Source organism: Motacilla alba, chromosome 5 (assembly GCF_015832195.1).
Source record: "Motacilla alba alba isolate MOTALB_02 chromosome 5, Motacilla_alba_V1.0_pri, whole genome shotgun sequence".
Taxonomy (NCBI): Eukaryota; Metazoa; Chordata; class Aves; order Passeriformes; family Motacillidae; genus Motacilla; species Motacilla alba.
The window spans coordinates 1,536,441-1,563,002 of record NC_052020.1 but is presented as its reverse complement, the minus strand read 5'-3'; the positions used below and the strand labels follow the sequence as shown (position 1 = coordinate 1,563,002).

Sequence of the window (26,562 nt, the reverse complement as noted above, 5' to 3'; positions counted from 1 at the left end):
CACATCACTCTGGGTAAGCAACCTCCAGAGTGCATTCTGCTTCGGCACAACACAGGCACAGCAAATGAGATAAGAATTGTTTTGATCATTCTCTGAGGTTCAGAGAATGGGAAACCCAGAAATATTCTTGGGAAGTTGTGCCTTGCTTTTCTCTGTGAAATGTGGCTACGTGCCATCGCACCCTTCACTTCTAAAATGGCGCCTCCCAGGCGACTGCGTGGCCCCAGGAACAAAAGACCGGATGGTGACAGCCCCTACCGGGAAGGCAGGAGCTCCAGGGCCATTCCAGAGGCAGATGGAAACTTGCTGGCTCATGAGGGGTCCACGCCACTGCTGCCGCGCTCTGCATGGCAGTGGTGGGGTGGCAGCAGGAGGAGCGGGACACTGGGGGTTGCGGGGGACACGCGTGTCCCGGCCCCAGCCCCCTCACTTGTTTTTTTTTCCACTGCTGGCAGAGATTGCAAAGTTCACTTCAAAACAGTTTCTAGTTGTGAAACGCACCTTCTACAAATGGTTACAGTTGGAAACACAAAGCTGCCACAAAAGAGGAGAGCTCTGCTCCTATCTTCTCTGCTGGAGCAGGGTCGCCAGCAGGGATGTGTGGAACTCCCCCCAAGGAAACTCAAACCTGATAACTACACTCTCCCCAAGCCAAGGTTAAAAAAAAAAAAAAAAAAAAAAAAATAAAAAAAAAAAAAGGAAAAACCCAAAACCTTTCCCTGAGCAAAGACCAATCAGCTTGCCAGCAAACACCACATGGGGAAAAACAGCAAAGCACCTGGGCAGGGAGATTTTGAAAATGCCCATGATCACAACCCCACATGCACAAGGGTCCCGGATGCAGGGTGATGCTGTAAGTTTTAGCTTTCATATTTTTCAGATTCTGTGCTGCCTAGCTGTGCAGTTCTGAGCTTCATATTAAGGGTAAGCAAGTTCTCTTCACAGGGTAGGCAAACAAAACAATTCCTTTTCTAGCTTGGGACCAAGGACAACTGTTACAAGTTTCAGGCCCAAGAGCATGGGAAGAGAGAAAACAAGAAGGATGGGAAAACTATAATTGGACAATTAACTCAAATATGCTAATAGACCAAACCTTATAGAAGGGTGAGACCTCATGACTGGTTGTCCATTTTGTGACCGTTTTGGATCATCTTGGGTGTAGCCCTGGCCAGGATCTTGTGCGGCCCAAGGTGTATCCATTAAGGCCTTTAATAAATCCCTACTTTATTCTTCAACTCTGTCTAGCCTCTGTTCTATGTCAGCCTTCTCAAGGCATCAGGATCTGAAAGAGACAGTACCATTTTTTTGGCACAGATAGATATGGAATGCAATAACAGTGTGAATCACCCCAGGAGACCTTGGCTCTCAAGTACTATTGTCTCTAACATTCCAGTGGGTACTTCTAGGCCACCTGTTTGTTATCATTTTGCTCATCCCCCCATCCTGTTTTCTACTTCCTTATTCTGTCACCACCCTGCTGTTGATGCACTTCTCACAACCCACAGCTGGCTGATCTTCAGTGATACCCTGTTAGATTCATCAGAGTACTGGTTTCAGCAATTGATGTTGCCCCTTTTGGGAGGCTGTGGTGCTGTCCTAGTATGATGTTCTGCTGACACATCAGATGAAAGATTTTTCTGGTACATTGTTCCTGATGCCACTGCAAACATGCCATTTACCTGCTCTCTGCAGTAAACTACTTCTTTCTCTTAGATCACATAGGGCTTTAATAATTTAGCATCCTGTTCATTTTTACACATGCTGTATCCTCATGATCAAATATGTGTTTCCTAGCTTCTTTCAGACCTTTGTAAACCCAGATGTAAGTAAGCCATCAGCTTTTCCATATCTGTACCTCTTCTAGGGGAACTCTCTAGGAACAATTTACAAACTTTTTCCCTGTGGCATTGGGTTTCTGACCTGATTACATGCTGGTTTCCTGAGCTGTGACTAAATCTAAGTCATTTTTTGTTTTCATTTCATATTGCTGTGAGGCTTGGTGGAGATTTGCTTTCTGCACAAACTGAAAGAGTGGGGCAGGATTTAGCTCTGTGTAATGGTGAAAGGCACAGAGTTGAGATACTTGGGAGCACTATTCCCAGATTTTTAAACCGTTTTACAGGTTCCACTTGCCTTTCTGCTAGGAGTAATTTGCAATCATGTATGAATTATAAGTTGCTTAAGCAGTGTTTTAACATAATATAGGTCATACCAATAAGGTATAGTAATATATGAAGTGTTGGTTTTTGAGATACAGCAGTCTGATTTCAGTGGAATCACTAGCCACTTACTTTTCTGCCTGTCTTCAGCACAGATGTTTTCTATTCCCAGTGGTGTAACCAGTGCTGTGCTGAAAACATGACATCTTATATTAACATTATATTTATATATATTCCATAAGCACTGTAAAAACCAAGATTTTTGACTGATAAGGTAGTTTAACAACTTGGGTAATTATTGCAAAAATAAATTAGAAAGTCATGAGGTAGAAATCTCAAAAGGGGGTCCTAATCTCTAAGGCATTTACAAATGGAATATAAAGGGCTTGAAAAGAAACTGAATCCCAAAAGACAAAGGCAGTATCATTTTAACTCCACTTTACTTACTCTTGTTTGCTTTAGTTTTTCAAAGAAAGGAGTGGTTTTGAAAATGGAGGCAGTTGCCAAATGGAGAGTAATGCCAATTTAGAAAAAGGAGAAAACAACACACAAGCAAAGTGACTAGTCAATTAAGTAAAGATGACTTGGGTGAAAGCAGTTAACTTCCTATTCTGAATGACAAGAAGTCTCTACTATGTGTTTTAGTGAAATAAAACAGCTGATATTGTTATACATCTTTTCATAGAAATATCTGTGAGATGAAAAGGAGAATGAGAAGACTGCTTTGAAAGGAGTGGATTTCATTAACAAAGGATATAGTGGTTAGGGTTTTAAAACCTTTATCCTAGGGGCCTTTTCATAAAAGAAAAAAAAAAATCTTACTTATTTTAGCAAAAGGGTCTGATTTCCAAAAAACAGGACCCAAAAAACATTTTGAAGAACTGGACTTCCCGTTGACTTCAGTAGGAACTACATCACTCATTTCTTGAAAATGTGTAAGTGGTTTCACTTGGTAAAAAAGTGTATCTCTTCCTGAATAAATGTCCAGCAAGGAGTAGATATTCACTTTATTTAAACATTTCCATCTCTACTTTATTTCACAATGTATTACTAGGTTAAAGTGCAAAACAATAGGTAATATCTATTTAATAATATAATATAATATTTTATTACAGTAACAAGTTATAGTACCTAATATTGTATTTTACAGAGATACTATAAGCTACTATCCTGAAGACTCAACTGTGAAATAGAAAAATTACAAAAATATGGGTAGGGAAGATAATTTAACGAAAACACACTTATAATTTAAAAATTCTGTCCCAGAATACGGACTGTTAGGGGTGTCTGTTGCCCACTAAATCTTAAGAGTCTCTCATCATGTCTTAATTGAAGCGAGATGGCTTTTTTTAAAGTCTTCTTTGAAGATACAGTGGTATCTGTAATAGATCACAATGATAATACTATCTCATTCTTACTGCAGAAAAAGAAGCCCTCACTATTAATGTGTGTCTGCTGCAGGTATCTGAAGCAGACTTCAGATACCTGCAGGAGTTGAATATGGAAAGTGGTACAAAAATATGAAATTGAACCCTAAATTCTTCATTGGGCAGATGATGTATCTTGCCATATATTAAGTAAAAGATAGTGTTTGTCCTAAAAATGCCACTATATATAATATACCGCTCTGCTGCCATTCCTTTTTTTTATATTTGGTGCTCTTATTATCGTAATAATTTTTGCTTAGGAGGATTACATGGCATTTAGTACTCAGTACAGTTTTGCAGAAAACCTCACTTGCTTTTACCTTCGAAAGGATAAAGGTTTGCTTAAAACCACCCTGTTTACTGTAGCTGACCTCCTCAATGTCCTGCATGCAGAGAGATGTCTACAGTCCTCTTTGATGAATTTTGTTTGCAGAGTGAAGTGACAGCTAAATTTTGAAAATAAGAAAAGTGGATAATTACACCGGCCATTTTCTGTTTAATACTTCTAATGCCTAAATAGCCCTTTGGGTATTTACATATCTGAATGATTATTTAGATGCCTTTTGTGTTTGCATAAACAAAACCTGTTTGTTCTTTTGCTCTGAAACAGAGGTTGTTTCAATGTATTGAGTGGATACCTGGTCATGTGTTTGATACAGCCCAAGATGTAACATTAAAATAAAATTCTTTATAATTCAGAAAGTATGTTAATTCTTAAACCAAACTGTAGCATAGCTAGAAATACTGCGGCAAGCAATTAACAGCTGCTGTTGTCATATTTTTTTGAGTCCGAGCTTTTTTATGACATTTTTTCCAACTCAGAGAGATTTGTTTAGTGTGATTTACAACATATAACTCCCCAAAAATGAGAGGGAGATGTTAATCCAGACAGCCATCTATTTTCCATGTCATTATCATGGTGTCTGAAGAGAGAGGAAGTGCACGCTATTTTATTGGGGTTTTAGATGACAACACAGAAAGTCAGAGCTGCTCCTTAAACAAATCCATATGTAATGGCTGAGTTTGCATCATCTGGAACTTTTAAAACTAGAAGACATTTTTGTATAATCCTATATAAAGAGGGTAGCTAGGCAAAATGTGACTTAATGAGGGATGACAGGGGAAAATAAGGAGTGCATATTTCCTGGTTTTCAGGTGGAGAAAGACTTATTTTTACTTATTTTTACTTATTTTTATTTATTTTACTTATTTTTAGGATAACTTAGGTTGGAAGGGACTAATAAATTATTATCTGCCAAAATATACATTAAAGACTGCAAATAGATTACTTGAGTATGGATGAATAATTAGTACCTGGAACTGGCTACACAATTTGCACTTTTTCAGATTTGTAGAGGTGAGGTTTAGTTTTAATCCCTTGGACATGCACTCAGGCACATAAATGACTCCTTAAAAGTCTAAAATAAGCTTTATTGTTTTATTAGACTAAAACATTTCTCTAAGAAGACACAAATTCTATGACAAAAGGGGAATGAAAGCCAAGAGAGAGTGTAGTTGGAGGGAAGCTTTCTAGCTTTCCCACTGGAAGTTGATTTTCTTCCAAATTCTGCTGGGAATTACCCTCATGATTCCTTGTGTGCAAGGGAGTCCTCTGTGTATAAGAGCAGTACTGCCTTTTATAATATTTGTGCTACAGTGTCTGTAAACTTTTTAAAATAGGACTGTATCTAAATAGAACCTTGCTGATGATTAAATCAGATCATACTTCAGGATTTTGCTATAAATTTTATGAGGAATTCTAGTGATGAAGTTGCAGAATCTTTGCTAACAAGATATTTTTAGTGTCTACATTTGGCTTGCAAGGAAATAATCAGGAGCCTGTTACACACTCTGGTGTTTTCAGGTCACTGAATTCTCAGAGAAGTAGAAAAACTTCATGTAGCAACAAACAGTTACCTATAAATTTCTGAAAATCTGCATCCCTGTTTGAATGAATTTAGAAAACTTGTAATTTTGTATAAATGCCTTCTACCACCTACTGTGCTGGTGTCCTCTTCTTGGCCAGCCCCCATGCATCCTGTTTGAATAGACTGTTACCATGGACTGTTAGCAAGAACTTTTGCACGTTTTGGTGACTGTCAGGGATGTTGAGCCGCTGTCATCAGAGCCTCTGGGTAGGCATACAGCTGGACAGACTTTTCTGCACACTGCCAGTCTGCCAGAGTCTTTCTCAGGGCTTCACCCAGCTAGACCTGCTTCCACATTAAGTGATAAATGTGAGCATTTTCAGTGGCCACCTTCAAGCAGACCTGGGTAACTGCCAAGCATTGGAATCTGTGGATTTTGAAGGCTAATTTTGCTGGCCCTGTTTCCTGAAGCAGTAGTGTCTCAAATCTGCAGATGCTACTTTTTCATCTTCCATACAGATATGTGCATCAAATTCCAAGACTTCACCTTTTGCCAGTGCCAAACATCAGCTCTTCTCATAACTGGGAAGAGAAAGACTGCAGTCTCTTGTATGGAAGAGATGTCCTATTCCATGAAAATGTCCACATGAGCTATGGCCTGCAGAATAATTTGTCATTACTTGACAATAACATATTCTAGATACAGGCCCAGAGACTCACTGGGGCAGGCTAAAAGCCTAGATCTGAGTCCCATTCCTGGTCTGAGATTTGTATCCTGCTCTCACTTTGTTTTTTTTTACTAAGAATGGTTGGTGAATGCTGAATACTGCTGAGATTTGAGCAAGTAATTTATTTTTCATAGACACGAGGGTAGATCATCAAAAGTGGTATGGACAAGCTGGAGCAAAACGATTCCTAAATAACATCAGCAGGGGTTGCAGCAGAATCCTCACCTAGAGGTCCCATATCTGAGGGTGCCTTGTATGGATGTGCGTACCTCTCAGTGGAGGCAGCATAGCCTTCAAGCTTGCTGTGGGCAGCAGGCTGATACAGTAATGCACATAAGTCTTCAGAACAGTGGTATTTCCTTAGTGTTGACCTGTGATGTTTCTGGGGATGCTGTGAAATGTATTGAAGCCCAGTTCGTGATGTTGTTCTGAACACCACTCAAAGAAGGATCCTTAAGTCCTAGGATACAAGCAACAAGATACATCTACTGATGACAATAAGTCTACGTGTCTTATATTCAGTAAAATTTGATTTCTTCTCATTAGCAATCTCATTAATTTTTCACTTTTGTAAGAGTGAATTTTTTTTTGCACAGCCACTGGTGTGATGCTCTGAATTATTTTGCCAAACATCTTCAATTTTTATAGCCAATATTCACTCATTACATAGCCTGCACTCTTTCTGAAGTTGGTCTGAAGTCATACCAACTAACTCTATTTGCCTTAGGTTGCTACATTTAGCTTCCAGAGCCCAGCATGGCTTTTGTGTTGGCTTTTGTAGTAGTTGGATCAGATCTATAGCGTGTGATTCCTCCTTCTTCTTCCTCTCACCTCCTGAAATAATCTGTAAGAAAGTTATAATCTGAAGTGTGTCACCAATTAATCAGGAACAGGAATGAAGGCGACACACTCCATGGATTTTCAGAAGGCATAAAAGCTGCTTTATTACAAAGCTTCACATTTTTATAAGCAACATCCTTCACCCAGAACCTGATTGATTCTTAATAACGCCTGTCACCCCATTGGTTAATTAGGAACAACACCTCTTTGTAAATATCTTTCCATAACATTATGTATAGCATGTTCCACATGTTCACAAACACCAGCTGCAGAGACTTAAGATGAGAATTGTTCTAATTCTTTCTCTGAGCTTTCTCACAACTTCCCCAGGATGATGCCTGGGAAAGTTATCTGTTTCTTTTTCTGACGAAACTGTCAGCATCCACAGAAGTGTAACTATATTGGGGCAGATTGGGCCAGATTTTTAATTCCTATAAAACAGTTTGGTTTTTTTTCAAGTAAGTAAAATGCTGCTTATTTAGATGAACTTACTGTCTTTACATACAGCCTAACCTTTCTTAAATAAGGCATCAAACTCACCAAACTTACAGTATGAGAAAACCATAATGCCTAGACTATATTTTACTCTGAAACCAAAGTCCTGTGCAATGACAGCTCAGTGTCACCTAACTTCTATTAACTATTTCCCTTGTTATCTCTGGATGCAGCCTTGGTGCCTACCAAAGCAATCTATCATTTCTTCCTCTGTAATGCTATTTTCTGGTCGTCTGGTTTGTAATATGTTTGGTCCACTGTAGATTCAGTGACAGATTCAAGAGAGAAGAGCTTTAGTGACAGCCCTGCTTCAGACACGACTGAAATAATGGAATTTGTGGCAATCATAAGCATATGCTGTATTTTATTTTTGGAAAGGATTTTCTTAGTTTTAGTTGGCTGGATAGCAGTGTGAAAATACATGTATGCCATGAATGTATTTAAATTGGTAGTAATAAACTTTATTATTGTAGAATCCAAGCTTTTTGTTCTCAGGGATCTCATGCAATTGAAAAGGTGAATTGGATGGAATATGAAATCTCCAAAGTTTCATCATCAGCTGAAGTATTTTGGGGAGAAAACTGTTTTTTGAGTTAGAAAGTAGAGCAAGTCATTGGTGTTTTTTTTCCATGCTAAGAAGTCTTTCATACTTCTGTGGAGCTGGAGTAATTCTGAAACTAGCAGAATTATCTTGCATTCATGCTGACGTTACTAACATCAAAATATGACTTTAGGAGTAAAATGGTGGATTTGTGACACAGCACAGCATAAACAGTTACTACATTTAGGATGTAGGAAAACTCTGCCTGTAGGAAGCAAGCACTCAATGACTTTTGTAATAGTATAATAACACAAGATAAAGATCAAAGAGGGGAAGGACAAAGATGTGCATTTAACCTAAGCATCAGGAAATAGTGTGTTTATAATGTATTTGCACAGTAGTCAGCAAGGGAAATTGAACCAAATATACTTTTTGCTAACTTTGCATCTTAATCAAAAGCCCAGGTACTAACTGCTTTTGGAATTTGAATGCCCCTATGATAATAGAGGGAAACTGAAATTCAGGCACAATCAACCCCTCCACACTCCCTTTTGTATTGCACTAGTTTGGCTTAAGTTGTTTTAATGTTAAAAGTTTTGGGGGCACTTCTCAAAACTTTTTAAGGCTTTCTTCTCTTCAAAGAGAAGAAAGTTGCTAAATAAAATTCTCTAGACTGTCCTAAGGCTCTGTCTCCATTTGAACTTCAATTTTCAAACTTGATGCAAAAACCATTTGCTTCTTTCATTATATATTGTCCAGACTAAAGGCATGATTCAAATCTCATATCCTTGTCAGCTCAAACCAAAGCCTTGAAACTAAAATATAAACCTTGAAAGAAAAAGTCTGATTCTGTTTTCACTCCCATAAATCTAGAGAAAAACCTCATTTGTGTACAGCTATTGTAGAAGTGAACACTCACACAACCCAGGAGATACTCATTAAACTGAGAGTGCTTGAGCACCTCTTTGCAATGGATCAGAAGTAACTTTAGTTTTCAGTAGCCATAATTGATTGCACATTGTGTTTCACGTAAAAACCAAAGTGCACAAGCAAGAATTTCCTTGTGTAGCAGTGTTTTAAATGAAAACTATCGAATGAGATTTCATCTGCAGCTGCTTATTCTAATGGAGAGTTCCATTCTTTATAAACGTAACCTGATTTTCAAACTTCAGTAAGTTGTACAGCTGGCCATGCTTTCTTCACTCCAGGTGAATCTGTCTCCTTATGTCACAGAATTCAAACAATAGGTTGAGGTGAGGGGTTCTTTGGATCAGGGTTTTTTTTAAGTTAACGTTTTGCCTTCTATTATGTGTGATTTTGGTTGATTGAGGATGTTTCCTGTTTTGTTGGCTATGCTGTGTTACGAAAGGTTTATTTGCCATCTAAGTCTCAACTGCAAATACCGCCAGCCCTCCGGGGAGTTTTGGACATGCTGATACAGGCATCACTGCTATACATCCAAATTCAAAAACCCAGACTGTGTCAAATGTCTTCTAGACACCTTTTACTGGTGTAAATTTTTAATTTCTGGTACTACAGCTAAATGTTGTTTAGCATTTCATGAGATATCCTGATCAAAGCGTTTTTCAATGTGGTATTCGCATTGGTTATAAAACAAACCAATATTTTACTGTTCTGCCTGAAGAAACAGAAGGGAGAAATTAGTAAAATCAACAGCTGAATTCAAGGGTAGGCAAGAGAGAAGGTACATTGGCACTTGGAGAAAAATTTCATTTTAATTAAGGCAGAAAATTCAGGTGTTTCCAAACCCAGATAAATTACTTCTGATGCACCTCATTGGATTATTTTAATTACAGCATTAAACTATTTTATTAGAATGCATTGTCAGCAAGACTTAATTGTTAAAATAAATGTAACTTCATTTGCTTAATTTTTTTTCTTAAATTTTTCAGAGATAGAGGAAGTTGTTTGGGGTTTGTTTGCCCATCACTACTCCTGTAAAGAAAAGCCAGTTACAATTCAATATAAAACAGTGTCTTTACTAATATATTTTTTTAAAAAATCTTTAAGTTTATTATGTTAATAAAGTTATTATGTTTATAATGTTCCATGATACATTTCTACTAAACACATGAAAAACTCCATGCTATAGGACTAGAAAAACATGTAGCATTTATTTACATAAAATATGAAAATCTTTAGTTTAAAATACCAGCTCATTTTCTTACAGTTTTTTAAAATTTACTTTTAAAATGCAAATAAAAACCACTCTACTATTTCTTTTCCTTTCCTTTTATTGTACAGTATTCCCTTTACTTTTATGTACTACCATCATGTGTTTTTTGCTTTCAATTAAAGTGAGCAGGTTTTTACAGGTAAAAAAGTATGATTTCTTTGTGAATGGCTGCCTCTCAAGAGTGTTTTTGGTTTTTTCCGCCTGTGTAATTTCAGATGCTGCACAACAAACACGTGATGGTTCGTGTTGGAGGAGGCTGGGAGACTTTTGCAGGTTACTTGCTGAAGCACGACCCGTGCCGAATGCTTCAGATCTCCCGAGTAGATGGGAAAACATCTCCAATCCAGAGCAAGTCTCCAAACATCAGGGACATGAATCCAGACAATTACCTGGTTGTTTCTGCCCATTACAAAACCAAGAAGGAAATTAAGTGAAATAAGCTTCTCATGTGAGTGGGACTTCATGTATGTAGGTCCAAATTATTCTCCCAAGTGTAGTGAATTCAGTTAGTGCTTTAAAAGACTTCGGAAAACTTAACACAAACTGGAAATGACACCCCATTCATCTTTGAATTTAGAACTATTTATTTCTAGTACTGTATCTTTCATAGCAAATTACCCTTGATAGGCAAATTACTACAATCGGATAATAAATAGACATATCTTTTTAGCCAAATTATTAATCTTTATTATGTGAATGTATACTTAGAGCTACATAAAGGAGTGGATCCTGTTAATAGGAGAAAATACACAATGAAATATATTTGTACCAAAATCTTATTACTTCGAATCCCTGACTGTTAGTCTAGTTGAAATATATATAGGCAGGTGGAAGATGGGTATTTGGAGAAATTATTTGGTAATGTTTCTTGAAATGAAATAAAAATTGACTATATTTGTATGTTTTGCAATCTTTTCTTAATTAGTAGAATATAATGGCTTATTGCATGCCAAACAACTTCTCAAAGCCATTACTTAAAAGAAAAGAAAAAGCTCAAGAAACCCCTTCACACCATTTTACTATTTAAAGCTGAAGACAATGCTGAGTGTTCGATCTATGTGTAGATCCTTCCTGTTTTTCACAAAGCTGCCCAGTATGGAAGCATGGGGAAGAGGAGAGATTGCCCCTTCCTGTGTCAGACACTAGAGCTGGTTGGTCATACCAGGTGATGTTCTGCAGCCCACAAGGGAAGCAGTGACAGGTGCACAGCCCTCAGATCCAAGGAGGAGCTTCAGAAAATGCAAGTCCCTCCGGAGTCACGAAACATGGCTCTGTTCTTGGATATGAGCTTTTCCTTCCCCTTCTTTTTAATGTTGTTGGTTATTGTTAAATGTGAAATATTCATTACCCTGTAAATAGAGTGATTTGCATTCTCAAAAATCATTCACACACCTCTAATATAGCTGAAGGTGTATGTGGGCTTAGTTCATTATTTTGGCTACTTTTCTATGTTTATATTTGGTAATTTATGTGCCTTGTAACATCCTAGAAAAATCATTTTATAGGATTGTTTCACTGACTGTATAAATTTAAAAATGAAATAAAATTTTTAAAATACATTTTGAATCTCTTATTATTTGTAATCACTCATCTCTACTTTGCTGTTACTGACTGGATGCCTACAATGCACAGCATTGCTTGCTGCCCTAATAATGAGCTGCACAAAGAACGGGGCAAACAGATAACACAGAAATACCCATATCTTTTGAAAACTAATTTTTCTTTGCAGGGAAAAAAAAAGCAAAAGCATCCTGGAAATATTTTTTTTAGTCCTGACTAGAATTTTTCTCTATTTTCTGATGTTAAATTTTTTTAAATGGTCTTATGATCTGCTCCTGTGGTCTTTAAAATTAACAGGAAAATGTCTGTGGGCTAGGAAGGCTCAAGACCATCTTTCGTGTTCCATGCCTTATTAAAATCAGCATGTTGTATCTCACTTCTGTGGGAAAGGCCTACCTCGCCATCTAAAAATACCTGCTGAATACAAACAGTTCACAATTGCTTGGTGCAGCAGACAAAGCAACAGGACATAATTCCAAAGTTACAGCCTTTTATTCTTATTTTAAAACACTTTCTAGGAAGATTAAACACATTCAGCAATAAATCTTTTGAAGAGCCATGGGAAGTCTCAATTGCCATAGAAGTTGTCATATGTCCTCCATAAGGGGGCAGAAAGCAGACCACAAGCAACATCATTTTATAGAATATGTAGCATTGCTGAAAAAAATCATGATCTTAATATAAGCACTGAGAGATCTGTTTTCAAATGAAAAGGGAAGGAAAAAAAATCCCTCATGAAAATGTGAGATGTTTATTTAGAAATAATGGCTAGGTTTTTAAACATAATTAGTTGGATTTCACAGAATCACTGAGGTTGAAAAGACTTCCAAGATCTTCAAGTTCAATCTTTATTTCCATCATCCGAGACTAAGTTTGTGTTGTTATTATGATGTTGGTTTTTCAAATATTTGAAGTTGTTTACATATTAGTAAATCAGAGCAGATAATTATACAAAAGGTATTCATAAGTTTATTTTAATAGTAAACTTTACCAGTCCCTGCAAATCCTAATCAAGATTTTAAACTAAACATGAATCCCTTTATGTGCTTGAACTCTACCTGTTAAAATAGTCTTTTTTGTTTGTTTGTTTTGGGGTACTCAAATGTCTTTAAAAAAAATCACACTTCCTGATTTAAATCTTCAACTTTGCCAGTTCCAGAATGGGAGACTATAGGATTTAATTTAAAGTATTGCCAGTACCACCTGATGTAAAAAACATGCAGGTGGGACTTACTGCTTTTGACTGCATTGATGCAGGTGTGAATAACAGAGGAGGAAATGAAAGCATCAATAAAACAAACAGCCAAAGAAATGCAGTAAGCTGGTTAGTCTGGAAGAGGGGGTTGGAGGTAAGTGTCACTAATCGGATAAATAGTATTTTCATTGTGTATTAGGTCCTGTAGCAATGTAGGAATTGGAAAATTTGTTAGGAACCTATGGCTCCATTTCTAAAGCTAAAGCTGAGCAGCAGGATCTTGCTCAAAGGCATGCAGCCCTTGTTGCAGCGATAGGGGTAGAACAAATTGAGGTCATTTTCCATGATGTAGTGATTTTCACTATCTTGCTGTGTAAATTGGCTGAATGTGAATATTGAGGAGGCTGAAGTCCTAAAAACTTTCAGTGATAGGAGCTACAACAAAGCCTTTTCTCAAAGTCCTTGTAGACCAAACCCCATGGGAGATGCCTGTGAATAAACTGTGCTTAATCTCAAAATGGATAAATTATGTAAAATTATTTACAAAAAAACATTGTTATTGTATAATGTCAAATATGACTCATCATGCTGGAAGCCATTCAAAACTAGTTTGGAAATGTAACTATGATATCTGTTATTGCTCTTTATAGGAAGTGCATTCTGTCACCTTGCTATTAATACATAACCTGGAGATTTTTTTCTAAGCAGGATTATTTACATCACTGATTGAAGCTAGGGGTTTTTCACATCTTCATTATAGGGATAATCGCTCCTTCCTTTGCAGCGCCACCTTTTTTTCCAACAGCAATTTAGAGACAATATGGAAAATCTATGGCAGCTAGTTAAAGGATTGTTGGTGGGAATGCGTGAAATGGGAAGGCAATATATGTGTGGGAAGGTACAGCAAGTTTCTTGTAACTGAAGACTCAATCCGGAATTTATTACACATACGCACTTTAGATCTGGAAGATGAGCTGTTTGCTACACCACAGAGTTACAGATGCATCTCCTAGAGACGCTGACAAGGGTTGGGCTCTTTTTGGGCTTAGACATTGTACTGCCTCATTGGCAGCAGCCTGAGAGTACCTGACAAGGCAAGGAGGCACAGTGCTGCTCCTTTGCTCTGTCTCCTACTTTCTTAGCATGTGGTGTGTCAGCTAAGGTAAGGTGGAACTGACAGGTGGGAACACACAAATGATGGGGCTGGACAGGCTCTCCCAGACTCTGGAAAAACTGCTGGCACTGCTTGTACCTGATGAGTTGTGTCTCAAGTACTTAGTCTTGTCACTGTGCTAAACCCACATGCTGAACTCGTCTGTGTTCCTCAGGACCCACTGTGATGCTGCCCATCCTTGTGGAGATGCAGCTTCTGTGTCTTCCCAAATTTCAGGACACCTGCTACAAACATTCTCTCTCTAGCATAGTCTTTATATTTTAACCATATGGAATGGCAAATTGTTTCACTTTGTTACTGCAACAAAGATGATGCTATCACAGTCATGGAGAGTCAGCTTTTCAGTCCAGGTTACCAGCACTGGACTCTGGCCTGCCAGTTTTGTGAAGTACAAGACTGCACTTTCAGAAGATGAAGGAAAAAAAAGTTGTACTGATGTAAACAAAATATCAACCATCTAGATAATCTATGTGAAAAGGTGCATTTTAACAGCCTCTGAGGTGAAGTAAACATCCAGGATTAAGGGAAATAAGGACAAAACTCCTGTTGTGGTTGACATAAACCTACTGCTGCACTAAGCAATAAGAAAGACAGGAAAGACAACTATAAGGAGAGAGAAGCTCTCATCTACGTGGCTCTCAGCCTTGCTGTTTAGTGGTACATGTCAGGTTGCTGTCAGCTGTACACTACTGATCTGCAGTAGTCTCTGCTTTCACTGACAACTGAAACAAAACTTAAACCAACAGTAAGCGGTTTTATTTATTCAAATAACTCCTAGTCAGTTAAGCCTGGCCCTTTGGACAATTGGATACGATTGGTATAGGAACATCTTTTGAAACAGCTTTGTAGGTGATTCATAATCTAGAACTACACACTCTGACACCCTCTGATGTGGTTCCTTAGCCATAGAATAAATCCAATGTTCAAAACTAGGTCTCTTAAGAAGCACAGACAGCTCTGGGTTTTACATAAAGGATGGAGAGAGAGAAGAATGTGATTGGTTTGCCTCGGTTCTTTCAATGGCTTTAAATGAAAGTGTTCATGGCCCTAATGCAAGCAGAGGCTTGGATGACAAGAGACATGGTTATTTGCTCCCCTTGCAGTTTCAAAGGAGCCTATGACAGAGAATTAAGAGAAAAATGTTTAAAGTTTTGAATACCCCAACTGACCAACAAAGTGTAAGTGCAGCTTAAGTGTCTTGTAGGACACCTACTCTGATGCTAGACTGAAATTGTCATTTCAAATTAATGTCCGAGATACCTTTTTACAACTCAATGCATTTTCACTAGATTTTAAAAGAATTATTATGAACAGTTAATACACTGAAGAGAGCAGCTGCCAGCAATCAAAGGAAACTGAAGGCAGTCTTCAGCCAAGGATACAGCTTTTTTCAGCCCAAACACCACTATGTTAATATTGAAAGTTCTCCCTTCTCAACTCAATTCTGAAGGCTAAGCCAGGAAACTGTGTCAAGACTGCACTCTTGGGATAACATTGGGCAGTACTGAGATGTGAAAGACAAAATACATAGTTCAAGAGGTGGGAAAAAAGTCTCTGTATCTTGACTAGGTTAGAAATGCAGCAATTGAGGTGCTGAGCCCATGCATAATGTGCATAATGCTCTCTGGGGCAAAGAAAATGTTTTTGCACTGTAAGTAGTCCACCTAAATAGGTAACACAGAAACTTCTGGAAATGAACTGGCAAAGTGATGGCATAGTAACAGGTTTTCCTGTTTGTTTTTCAAAATCCTGAGAAGGTTAGCATTGCCCTCTTGTGGTAATAAATGAACACAACTAATAACGGGATTTTTAATTTCGTGTTTTAACTTTCAGTATTCATTATAAATACTTACAGACTCAAAAGAAACCCACATAAGAAAACGAGAACGATTATTACACACATAATAAAACGGCATTCTTGATCTAAGTACACAGGATTTATAAAGGTTTCTATTTCTTCTTTTACTAGTCACAAAATTATTCCATTTGTAAGGAACCTGCCATGACTCTACTTTTCCTTTCTCAAAAAGGCACTAAATTCCTAAGCAGTGCAAGAGTCATTAGGAAACAGAAAAGAGATGCTGTCATCTGCATATTCAAATACATACATACGTGAAAGACTTTCTACATGAGGACTTGGAGAAAAGTTTAATTGTAGACCTTGAAATAAGCATCAAAACCAACACGTGGGCACCTGAGCTTGCTCAAGTCAGTCATACACAGACAGACAGACATAACTGACCAGACAGTATACACATATTGGCTGACTACACATAAGGAGGCCACTTCCAGCTGACAGGAAGTATTGACACGGGAGCAATAAAACATGCATGGAAAACAAACTAAATTGGCAAAACCATAGTGTTCAGAATTAGTTCTTAAGTTTCTTTGTGAATGTTTCCACATCCATTGTCCCACAATGGCAAAGTACTGCTGAGTCTTCAGAGGTAAACAGCAAAAGCCACATGATGAGTAAGTGCCACTTGGCTGCAGAAACTGACAAGTTACTGGCAGTAAACATCAATCACCTTCTCTTCAGAAGTCATGTGTTATCCAACCTGCCACTAAAGAAACAAACACAAGACACCACAGGTTTGTATGACGGTAAGGAAAAGAAAGGAAAAAAACCCAAAGCAAACCAGCACTGTAAGGCTGTGGAACTACTATAAATTATCCATTCACCTTTAAATTCTCAATTAATCTTTTACCCCAGCAAGTGATGGACATGCAGTGTATCAGTGGCAACGTATACAAACTCCTGCCTCCTGAATCATGTATGGTAATGATGAAGGCTTATGAAGCCTGAGTTGCAATGATCAGATACATCTATTGTTTTGGAGAGATTGTAATTCTTCATTAACTCTCTGCCTGGCCTTCTGAGGTGAAGTTCACATTAGAATAGCCACAGTAGTAATTTTCTGCCAACACTGTATGTTTCTTTTGTAATGAGAGACACATAAACCCCAAACCATTGCCCTACTTAGTTCAAATGTTTTCTATAAGCTCTGAAGGAAGAGAGACAATCTCAACTGGCACTGAAAAGGGACACTGAGTACAGGGTAACACAGTGATGAGGTCCCCAGTGCTGAGACCTGTAAAACTGATGCATCATCTATGTAGAAATTGGGAAGAAGGGGGGTGGGGGGGGAAAGCTCTTTGCCATTGCTGCTGTCTTTCTGTCCTAGTGATGAAGTCTCATTAAGAACACTGCATGACAATGACACGTGCTTCCAATTTCTATTCCATTTCCCTTCCTCTTTGTTTTTCCTCAAGTTATTCAATCTTCTACATGACAAAACAGATTTTCACAGTGAATATATGGTAGTTGAATCACATTGTTTCTTTTTTAAACTTACTCTCAGTCCTCCTTCTCCTCCAGGGCGTGAAGCTGCCATTCTTCTTTCTATTTCCTCCTGTTTCTTTTTCTTCTGCTCTACAGAGTAAACATTCTTAATACCTCGAGAGGAAGCCTGGGAGAAAACACATTTGAGTAAAACCAAGTTAGCTATTTTTCTGGAGAGAAACCAAACTACAAGTGTTGCCAACACTATTTTATGAACTGCGGTTTGCATGAAAAGACTGAAGCACTTAGTAATGCTACTATTACATCAAGGTAGCCCTTTCAGGATACTTCCTCACTCTGCGAACCCTTGGTCCCATAGGTAAGTGAGGGTGTTTTTGTTTCCCTTTGTTATTACATCCAGGTGAAGATATTTAATCCTCAGATGCAGAACTAGAACTTCTCAAAAGTTCACAAATTTTTAGTCTGGTTTTTCAGTGTCAGGGCCTACTTTTACCCTCATAAACAGGAGATAAAAAGACCTGAGTTAGTAGGGCTAGCCGAGGCTGTGAAGAAGTTAAACTTTTCAACTGTGATCTGTGAGAAATACCCTGCATGATAGTCCACCCTTCAAAATGTCACAGGGTATGAGGGTAGCAGAATGAAAAGTCTGTCATGAACTGCATGCTTCATATTCTTGTGGAACTGTTTAATGACAATCTAGACTAGGCAGGAGCATCAGAATTACAGTTAACACCATGAAATAGAAAAAAAAAAAAAGAAAATGTTTTAAAAAGTGATTCTTATCTAAGTTTAGGGTTATAATAACACAGCAGAACTTATACAAAAGATATTAAAATCTATCAAGGCAAACCAGCAAATGTTCTCACCTGAATTTCAAGGTCATGACAACAAGCTCAATTCTCAGTGGGGTACCAAGACAAATCTTACCACCAAATAACAACCTACATACACCATATGTTCTCTGCCTCTTAGGAAACTGGCCTTCCAAGCGAGTCAGGTACCCAAACTGTCTGCAGCACCCCAAAAGGAAGAGCAGCTCACATGATGCCAGAAGGGATAATGAGCAGCTAAGAAGCATGTACAAAAAAACAAAGCAAAGAAGGAAGGACATCTGATCTACTCTCTTGTCCCCTCACAAGGGTGAAACTAAGTATGGCTGCTTGCAAGACATCTCTATTACCCAACATTCAGAGGCTAAAATGACCTCAAAGACAGTCCTGAAAAATCTTGGCAGATACTTTATCTCTTTGTCTTCCAAGAAAACAAAAAGCAGCAGTGATACTTCCATTTTTCGTTGTCAGCATAATGGGTCCCACAAAGCTTCAAGGACATCACAACCCTAATTGCTTCATTTCTCCTTCGTCTCAGGAAAGCTTTTTAGCCAGTTAAGAGCTAGCTATTTTCTACAGTCATGCTTCAAAATCTTTGTGACTGAAACCCATTTGTGGTTGAAAACAACATGTGGATTGCTTTTAGTACATAGAATGGCACAAAAGCAAGGGTTTTAAGGAGTCTCATGCATCACTCAGCTGTTGCTCCAATTATTTACTGAGCTCCCTTCAAACCAGGTCAACATGGTCCCCATGCTTAATGGCCAATTCATAATTCAATATGTACTGTCACTAACATTGACACAAATAACAATCCTTTCTCTTTACAGTTCAGCTGTGGTCTCTAAGACACACCATTCAAAATCTACAATAAGAGAATACGCTGTAAGTCTTTTTAGAGGTATGTAAGGAAAAAATACCAGGCTGGCTGTTCTGCTAGAACATTTGTATCCTACCTCTTCTAACTTTAAAGATATCTACGCAGTTAAAGCTTGGCAACCTTAAAAAGACAAAAGACTAAGTTAATACTACATCTTTGCTGGAATCTGAGCTTATAAACATGTTCAAACTGTTGCTTTATTGATAAAGAAGAACCTGCAAGTGCATACAACCTGCATTTATAAGAAAAGTGCAGTACCACTTGAAAGTGCCACTGCAACAACTGTTTGACCACTCTGGTTTGAATACTTCTCCATCTCTTGTTCTCAAGTCTTAGAACAAGGATAAAATAATGCTGAAGTTGCTCTTCCAGTTCTTAGGTTGTTATATAAACTGCTGTAAAATATCTCCCATCCAAACAAGCTCAGTTACTTTGCAATGGTCTTAGAGCACCCACCTGTGAAATTCTTAATAGATATAAAAACGGTATAAAAGTACAACATTAATAATACCAGGAAAGTACTTAACAACAATTCCCACAATCCAAACATGATACCCAGTGTCACCAGAGAAGCCCTAGGCATTCTCCCCATAAACCAGTTATCTAAAAATAATTTCAGCAAATGACATTTTATCAGACATTACCTCCATCTGCCTCTTTTCAGCGGCTTCTGCTAGTTGTCTTCTTTTTACTTCCTAGATAAAATGTTAAAGACAGTGAAATTCTACTTCAATATAGTCTTTGCATTCTTTTTAAACTCTTAATTTTAAAGTATGACTCAAATCTGTGATACTAACTCCCACGAAATGACAACTTCAAGGTAATTAGCATCATCTTTCCCTGCACTGCCAGCCTGCAAGAACAAAGTGTTTTTAGTGACTAATACGCCAGAAGAGGAGCTGCTGACATATATACAGTCAAACTCCACCAGAAATCACTATTCAGCTGCTCCGCACCCTCACTCAAAAAATCCAGCCTGGGGTGAAATGGCACGCAGTGTATGAAACATCCTTTTAGAGTCTGGAAAAGGGAATGCTTGCTCTCCCAGGCAAAGCGGGCTCCCTTTCTTCTCCCCCATGAACTCCTCAGCTGAGGGTACAAACTACAGAGATGGGCTCTTACTCGCCTAGGAAAAATGTCATGCAGTGCAGGGTACTTAGAAGCGGGCATCACTATCCACCGGGAAAAAAAAGCACAGCTTTTCCTATTTCTTGTAAAGACGGGGTCATGTTGGCCACAATTATGCACTAACACGTCTCACGCGAACCCCCGGTCTCCACAGAAGCACAGTGCCCACGGTGACGGTGGGGCGGAGCGGCAGGAAGCTCTGGGGCGCCGGGCCCCAAGCTGCGGGGGACCCCGGGTGCCTCGGCCCAAGAGCTCTCCCCAGCCCGGGCCAGGGGCCGCAGGACCGGCTCCCTTTCCCCGGCACAGCCTCTGCCTCCCGGGGCAGCGCAGCAGCCGCGCGGCCTGGCCTCCATGTTGAGGGAGGAATGAAGGAAGGTCACCGCCCCCTGCGCTCCCCTCAGCGCGGCGGCGCCCGGCGTCACTGACAAACTGCGGGGGAAGGAGGGGGCAGCCCCCGCGGCCCCACACTCACCGGGTCGGGCGTCTCCACCACGTCCTTGACGGCGCCCCCCATGCAGGGCAGGCACTGCCCCATGGCGAACCCGAGCACCCACAAGCCCCGGGAGGAAGCGCCGGCAGAGCCCGCCCCGGCCCGGGGCCGTCGGGGGCGGGCGGGGCCGGGGCGGAGGCTGGAACGGGGACGCGCGAGTGCCCCCGGTAGTGAGTGCAATGGAAGGTGTTCTGTGACGGCGCGGGGAGAACAGTGCGATTGGTTTCCCGGCTGATGCCGGGCTCAGGGCCCGCTGGCTGCCTGCTCCGCCGGCAGCCGGCGTTCGCGATGCCGTGCCCGCCCGGCGCTGCCGGAGCTCGGCTGGTGAGGCCGGCGCAGATGTGTCTCGGCCGGGTGATCGCTTTCTGGCTCTTCTGCTGTTTCTTCCAATTTTTCTTGATGGAAAAGGAAGAAACCTTCTCTTCCAGTTGTTTATAGTAGACTCCAGCATTACCGTATTTCCTGAATTTGAGTGTTGGTGCCTACATCCATCCCCGAGGATTATGCGAGGAGTATAAAATGTATTCTTAGTAAAGGATCATGCAACATCTGCCAAGATTCTTGTCTACCTCGGTAATTTTGAACAAGGTTTATCTTTTTTGTTCTTGTCCTAGCATTTATTTCATGAGCTTGTGATGTCATACATTGTTGTGAAGTATGAATTTAAATTTTTGTGTTTGTTCCATCTATCTGTAATCAGGCATAGAATCATGTGATGGTAGAATCATAGAGTGGGTTGGGTTGGAAGGGATCTTAATGACCCCTGCTGTGGTTTGAAAAGACAGATGTCCGCTAAGGAAGGCAGGAGCCTCCCTTGAAAGACAATTATTCTTTTTTTAACTTCCTCTTATTATTCTTACTCCCTGTCTCCGAATTATTATAATTTTGAAATTAAGGGGCTCTCAGGCAAAGATATGGGAGTAGGAAGAACAGTTCCTTATTAGCAAAAGAAAAAATTAAAAATCAAAATAAACATGCAGTAGTATAAAACAACACTGGCAGAGTCAGAATATGACCTGATCCCCTGTGGTCAGGGTGGTGGCAGCAGTCCCATTAAATGGTGGCTGCAGCCCCCCTGCAGTGACAGCTGGGGTTCTGTTGAAGCAGTGATCCTGTAGAAGGGTGGAGTTCTCCTCTGAAGGTCCAGTGGTGATGTAGATGGGCCTGGTCTTCTTCTGGGAATCTAGTGGAAAAGAAAGCTGCTCCTCTGGGAATCCAGTGGGAAAAGGTTGCCTGTGGCGTTCTAAATCTCAGATAATATCCAGGTAGGAATGCTTGGCTCCTCCCCCGGGGCAGAGCATCTCCCCATGGGATGGTGTAATTTTATCAGTCATGCAGTGACACTCACTGGCCCATTAACAGAAGATATTTTCTGTAGGCAAGATTGGTTGTGGAAGAGATAAAGAAAACTCCTCCCCTGTTTTTAACAAGTGGCCCAATTAACAGAAGATAACTGCCCTACATCTAACAGATGGCAATAGAATGCACACCCCCAGCCACATCTTGCATTTCCAACTTAAGACAACCCCCTAGTTCCATACCCTCTACCACGGTCAGGGACCAATTCCACTAGACCAGGTTGCTCTAAGACCCATCCAGCCTGGCCTTGCACATTATCAGGGCTGGGGCACCCACAGCTTCTCTGGGCAACCACTGGCATTGCCTCACTACTGTCACAGTAAAGTTCCTCTTAATACCTTATCTAAATCTACCCTCATTCAGTTTAAAAACATTCCCTCTTTGAAGCTAGTCTTACAATTGCACATTCCTGTAAACCTCTCCATCTCTCTTGTATGTATGTACAGGAAAGGGTTTTCAGGTCTCTCTGGGGTCTTCTCTGGGTTGAACAAGCCCAACTCTCTCAACCTGTCTCAGGACTTCAGGGTAGAGGTGCTACAGCTCTCTGAGGGTCTTCATGGCTCCCCTGGACTCTCCAACAGGTCCATGTCCTTCTATTGTTGGGGGCCCCAGAGCTGTACACAGTGCTCCTGGTGGGGTCTCACAAGAGCAGAGTAAAGAGACAGTCATGTCCCTCGACCTCCTTGTCACACTGCTTTTCATACAGCCCAGGATGTGGTTGGCTTTGTAGGCTGCAGGTACACATTGCTGGGTCATGTTGAGCTTCTCACATCCATGGCCTTCTCCTGAGGACTCTGAATCCATTTTTTGTCCAGGTTGTATTTGTGCTTGGGATTGCCCTGACCCATATGCAGCACCTTGCACCTGGCTTTGAAGTTCATGGGGTTCATACAGACCCACTTCTCAAGCCTGTTAGGTCATCAGAGGGGGTTACTGGGTTGCTGAACTAAGTACTTAACACAAGTCTCAGCATGGTCCTGGGCTTTCTGAACTGGCCATCAAAAGTCTTACTGTCATAATGAGAGACTGATGAGGTGCATTGGAGGGTGGAGAAAAGGAGGCTCACCTGCTGCCCTTACTGGAGAGTGTGAGATTGTACGCAGGAGAGCTTTATTGTGCTCCTGGGAGCTGCAGCAGAGGTACTGAAACTTTCCTGCTTCATGGTGTAGAGTGTTAGGAATTAATTTTCTGCTTTGTAATGATTTTTTTTTTTTAATATGAATGTGCTACTGTTTTGTGGATTAAGTGTTCAGTATTTGTCAAGCTTTAGATTAGAGCTGAGGGGATCTCCATTGCATGCAGTTGCCTTTTGGATCCATCAGATGATAATCTCTGAAGGTAACTGAAATAGATTTTGCTGCAAATCTGTTAGGATTTAGAGGAAGATTGATGTGTGCTTGGACAGACCTCTTCATGGAGAAAGAGAGCACAGTTTTCTGAAGGAAGTGTGACCTGGTATAAAATGTGTTGCAGCTGGAATAGCTACTAGTAAAGTCCAGGGTAAGGAAGCAAAAAGGGCCTTTGCGTAATATGCACAGATGTTTAATTCAGCCGCGTGGTAAGATGTTCAGGGTCCAATGCCACTCACTGGGACAGTCCAGGTTTCTGTGTCCCCAGAGGAAGGGGCTGAACAGGGCTCTCAGGGCAGTATAGAGATCAGGGCCAATGAGGGAATATGGACTGAGGGCTGAGGGACACAGGAACAAGGGAAGGAGCCAAGGGGGTCTTAACAGCTTTTGAGGGAAGCTTCTTGTGTCTCTCTAACCCAATGAATGCCTCCCAGGTCCCCACAAAGATGCATAGCAAAAAAAATGAATGGTTCTTTTAATGTGCTCATATAACTGTTGTGGTTTGACACTGGCCCAACACCAGACACCCACTAGAGTCAAACACTCACCCTCTCCTGCTACAGCTGGGCAGTGGAGAAGGGGAAAACAAAACAATGAACAGTTCATGAGTGAGATAAGGACTGGGAAAAATATTTCAAGGGCAAAACAGGCTCAATTTAAATTTGCAAAGTGCATTTATTATCAACAGAATCAGAGGAGAGTAATGAGAAGTAAAATAGGTCCTTAAAACACCTCCCCCAGTCCCTCCCTCCTTCCCACCGACAGGCATGGGGGTTTTGGTAGTTCATCACCAAGATTTTCTTCCAGTTCTCAGGGAGAGGAGTCCTTTCCCTGTGAGGCCGTGCAGTCCCTCCCATGGGAGACAGTTCTCCAGGAACTTCTCCAGCGTGGGTCCACTCTCACGAGCAGCAGCCCTGCCGCACCTGCTGCAACCTGAATTCCCCCCACAGGCACACAGTCCTCCCAAATCTACTGTGACATGGGTCACTCTTCCACGGGGTGCAGTCCTCCAAGGACAGGCTGCTCCAGCCTGGAAGCAGGGCCCCCTCTCTCCACTGGGTCTCCTACTGGATCGCAGCCTCCTCCAGGCATCCACCAGCTCTGGCATGGGCACCTTCCCCACGGGCTGGGGGTGGATCTCTGCATCCCCCATGGATCCCCACGGGCTGTGGGTGGATCTCTGCATCCCCTGTGGATCCCCACGGGCTGGGGGTGGATCTCTTCATCCCCTGTGGATCCCCCATGGGCTGTTGGTGGATCTCTGCATCCCCCATTGATCCCCATGTGTCACAGTGATATTTTATGAAAATCCCTTTTCCAGGATTTTTTCTCCTGGGAAGCCTTAGAAAAGAAATGTAAACAAGAGCTATCTGATGCCTGTGGAATGTGGTCTTGGGATGGCTTACTAACAGGTGCATCTTTGATTGTTCTCATGTGGATTGTTTTTACTTGATGACCAGTCATGGGCCAGCTGTGTCGAGGCTCTGAGCAGTCATGGGTTTTTGTTATCATTCTTATTTTATTCTTGTTGAGCCTTCTGTCTGTGTTGTGATGCACTAGATTGGTTATTTGGATGCTGCACTGGGTGTTGTGTTATACAAATGTTTCCCCCCTTTCCTCAGATGGTTGTTCCCTTGGTAAGGTGGTTTGTCCCTTGTAGCCCCTCCCTTCGCCCCTCCTCACTGGTGTCCCCTTGGCTGCGGCCTTCCGTCCCCGCCTCCCATTCCGCGGGTATAAATGTCCCATGAGTTTGGAGCTCTTGCTCTTTTTGCACCTGGAAACCCTACGATCCGGATGTCCCCTTCCAGCTAATAAACAGGACATCAGAACCACGTGGAGAAAGAGCGCTTCTCGTCCTTTACTTCGTCTGTGTAGGATCCGTGCGGGCATAAATCCTAAGCTAGCCGGGGGGATTTAGAGCCCGAAACCCACGGGTTCCTTCATGTCTGTATCTTTCTCTATTTCTTTTAGTATAGCATTTTTAATATAATATATATCATAATGTAATAAATCAGCCTTCTGAAACATGGAGTCAAGATTCTCATCTCATCCCTTGTCTTGGGACCTGCAAAGACCACACCCATGGGCTGTGCATGGATCTCTGCATCCCCTGTGGATCCCCACAGGCTGGGGGTGGATCTCTGCATCCCCTGTGGATCCCCACAGGCTGGGGGTGGATCTCTGCATCCCCCGTGGATCTCCACAGGCTGTGGGTGGATCTCTGCATCCCCCATGGATCCCCACGGACTGCAGGGACACAGCTGCTTCACCATGGTCATCACCACTGCCTGCAGAGGAATCTCAGCTCTGGCACCTGGAGAACCTCCTCCTCCTTCTCCACTGACCTTGGTGTCTCCGTGTTGTTTACTTCTCATGTTCTCCTACTCCTCCTCTTTTCTAACTAGAAGCAAAAACCATGTGACTTTGTTTTGATTTTCTTCTTAAATATGTCATCACAGAGGCAGCCTCTCTCATTGTCCCAGTTTTGGCTAGCAGCATGTCCATTTTTAGAGCCATCTGCCATTGGCTCTGCGGGACATGGTGGAAGCTTCCAGCAGCTTCTGACAGGAGCCACCTCTGCAGCCCCCCTGCTACTGAAAACCAGGCCATGCAAAACCAATACAATAATATAGTCAAAAAATTCTTTATTGAGAAGTAGCAGAAACATAATAACAATTTTCTGTGTCAGAGGGCCTATATGTTAGGGGATTTCAAGAGTAATTATTTTTTTGCCGAAATTTTAACCTTTCAGTGAAGTCACTTGGATTGAGGTTGTTTACTAGCTGCTTATTTTTGGGATTTCACAGTACCTTAATAGAAGGGAGGAGGGAGTTTGCTTATTTTAGTACTTTGAGTACTTTAGTATCTTTGTCTACTCCTCTGACCCTGCTAAATAAGATTGTAATGATATAACACACTAGTCGTGTAATTAAGTTTAAAAACCGCATACTTAACACAGTCATTAATAGTAGTAGCTTTGCTTTTAAATTGGGCTGCTAGGCAGATTGGTTTGAATTTTTTATTAATCTGATTATTAG

The 26,562-nt window shown here is 40.8% G+C and overlaps 2 protein-coding genes across 5 annotated transcripts in view; one reads left to right on the top strand and one right to left on the bottom strand.

Annotated features, from left to right (window-relative positions):
- The window catches only part of GAS2 (growth arrest specific 2), an 86,351-nt gene extending 73,597 nt beyond the window's left edge, over positions 1 to 12,754 (top strand). For all 4 annotated transcript variants that reach the window (XM_038138797.1, XM_038138799.1, XM_038138800.1 and 1 more), the window contains one exon: positions 10,471 to 12,754. In XM_038138797.1, the coding sequence (XP_037994725.1) occupies positions 10,471 to 10,689 (219 nt within the window). In that variant the 3' untranslated portion in view covers positions 10,690 to 12,754. The remainder of the gene's footprint in view (positions 1 to 10,470) is intronic.
- A 3,233-nt stretch (positions 12,755 to 15,987) lies between these two features.
- On the bottom strand, positions 15,988 to 20,991 carry LOC119701723 (small VCP interacting protein). Its single transcript, XM_038138801.1, has 4 exons — positions 20,799 to 20,991; positions 19,843 to 19,893; positions 17,541 to 17,654; positions 15,988 to 16,748 (listed from the first exon to the last, which is right to left on the bottom strand). Exons 1-4 carry the CDS (start codon positions 20,859 to 20,861, stop codon positions 16,734 to 16,736), a joined length of 243 nt encoding a protein of 80 aa, XP_037994729.1. The 5' UTR covers positions 20,862 to 20,991; the 3' UTR covers positions 15,988 to 16,733.
- Positions 20,992 to 26,562: the final 5,571 nt, after the last annotated feature.